This window comes from Propithecus coquereli, unplaced genomic scaffold (genome assembly GCF_000956105.1).
Source record: "Propithecus coquereli isolate 6110/MARCELLA unplaced genomic scaffold, Pcoq_1.0 Scaffold79, whole genome shotgun sequence".
NCBI classification, from domain to species: Eukaryota; Metazoa; Chordata; class Mammalia; order Primates; family Indriidae; genus Propithecus; species Propithecus coquereli.
Window position 1 is genome coordinate 7,401,302 of NW_012154062.1, and position 1,833 is coordinate 7,403,134.

General features: G+C 32.1%; 1 protein-coding gene across 1 annotated transcript in view; it reads left to right on the top strand.

Moving 5' to 3' along the window:
* The window catches only part of LOC105825222 (serine/threonine-protein phosphatase 2A 55 kDa regulatory subunit B alpha isoform-like), a gene marked incomplete at its 3' end in the record, with an annotated part of 55,297 nt that extends 53,464 nt beyond the window's left edge, over positions 1–1,833 (top strand). Inside the window, exon 5 of the mRNA XM_012662926.1 lies at positions 1,760–1,833. Within this exon, the coding sequence (XP_012518380.1) occupies positions 1,760–1,833 (74 nt within the window). The remainder of the gene's footprint in view (positions 1–1,759) is intronic.

The window sequence follows — 1,833 nt, forward strand, 5'->3', positions numbered from 1 at the left end:
ATAAATGTATATAAACTAAATAGCACATAGAAAACACATATTACTTAACTACAACATAATTATAAACAAGATTATATAGGTTTAGAAGAACTAATTGATGATAAGTTACTGAAGTTAGCAGTTTCTCTCTATTTACACTTGTTTGATAACGGCATCCATGGAGCAGCTATCATGTTTTCTGGGTTACCAGGCTAGAGGGTCACTGGCATCTCTGAGTTGTTTTTAACTATTTTTATAAAATGCCTTTATACACTATTTTAAAAACTTTTGTTATACCCATTTGCTTATGAAAGATCACTAGGAATGTGATGCTTTTAGATAAGAATGCTGTTTCAGGATTTTAGCAAAAAGTTTTAAATAAGCATACACGAGTCCATAGTGATATAAATAAATAGGGGGAAAGGATGCTTCTTATAGGAGAATTCTAAATAGTATGTGTGAGTAAATACTCTGCCCTATAGGGAATGTAACTTAATTCTTCCTTTAAGTTTAGGCTGGACTTAGTAGCTCACTTCCAAAGGATAGGGGGAAATGGTAATTGTACAGTGGAGAAACCATTCAGACACTTAATCAAGTGACCAAAGTTAACACCACCAGCAATAAGTCATGTTGATACCATGTATCCCCTTAAATGATGCCATGAGAAGTTACTTCATCTCTCTATTCATCCTGAAAACCCTTTGTACCAGTCTGATCATGAAAAAACAGCAGACATATCCAGTTGAGGGATAGTTTACAAAATACCTGCCCACCACTACTCAAAACTGTCCAGATCAAGAAAAATAAGGAGAATGTGAGAAACTGTTAAAGTCAGAGAGACTAAGGAAACTTGATAACTAAATACAGTGTTGTCTGGATCCTGGAACAGAAAAGGGATGTTAGTGGAAAACCTGGTGAAATCTGAGTAAAGTACATAGTTTAGTTAATAGTAGTGTACAATATTAATTTCTAAGTTTTGACAAATGTATCGTGGTTGCATAGATGTTGACATTAGAAGAAACTGGGTGAAGGGTGTATGGGAACAGTGTTCTATTTTTACAGCTTTTCTGTAAATTTAATTTCAAAATAAAATTTTATTTTTAAAAAGATGTCTTTATTTATATCCTTAAATGCCTAGGAATTTTGTCTTCTTAAAGGTCTTTAAGTGTATGCTTTCAATCCGTTTTTTTTCAGGCCCTGTTTTCTACATATGAATCCCTGACACAAGAGGGGAAAAAATAGGTTTTAAAAGGAAGCATGCAGTCCTGTGAAGGACTCTGTGGAGTCTTTGATAGGATCTGCTGGGAAGGTGGGACCAAGGGAGATTTTCATAGGATTTTGAGTCTAAATAATAGGCAATCTTAACTGACTTCACTGTTTATGCTCTTTAAATTTTTAAAAATTAAATATTGAACAAACATGAATAGATATATTAATGTATGTTTGTATATATAGACATGTGTTTGCATACACATACATGCACACAATTTTTTTCCCTCTAGCTTTATTTTTAAAGGATAGAGACCTGGTTGTGACTTAATTTGAATATCATGTGGAATTTTATATGAGTGCCATTAATGTATAAATTTGTGATTTCTATGCTTCTATGTGTATGTGTTTTTATTTGCCTGATAATAGGAAATTTTTTAGTAAGATAAGGGTTTTTTACTTGGAATCTTTTTAGGTAAAATATGAAATGGCCTATTTTAAATGCCATAAAATGTTTTTTTTTCAGTATTACCCTTTTTATTTTTAAGGACTTTCTTTATTCTCTCCTTAGATAAAACAATAAAATTGTGGAAAATCAGTGAAAGAGACAAAAGACCAGAAGGGTATAACTTGAAAGAGGAAGAT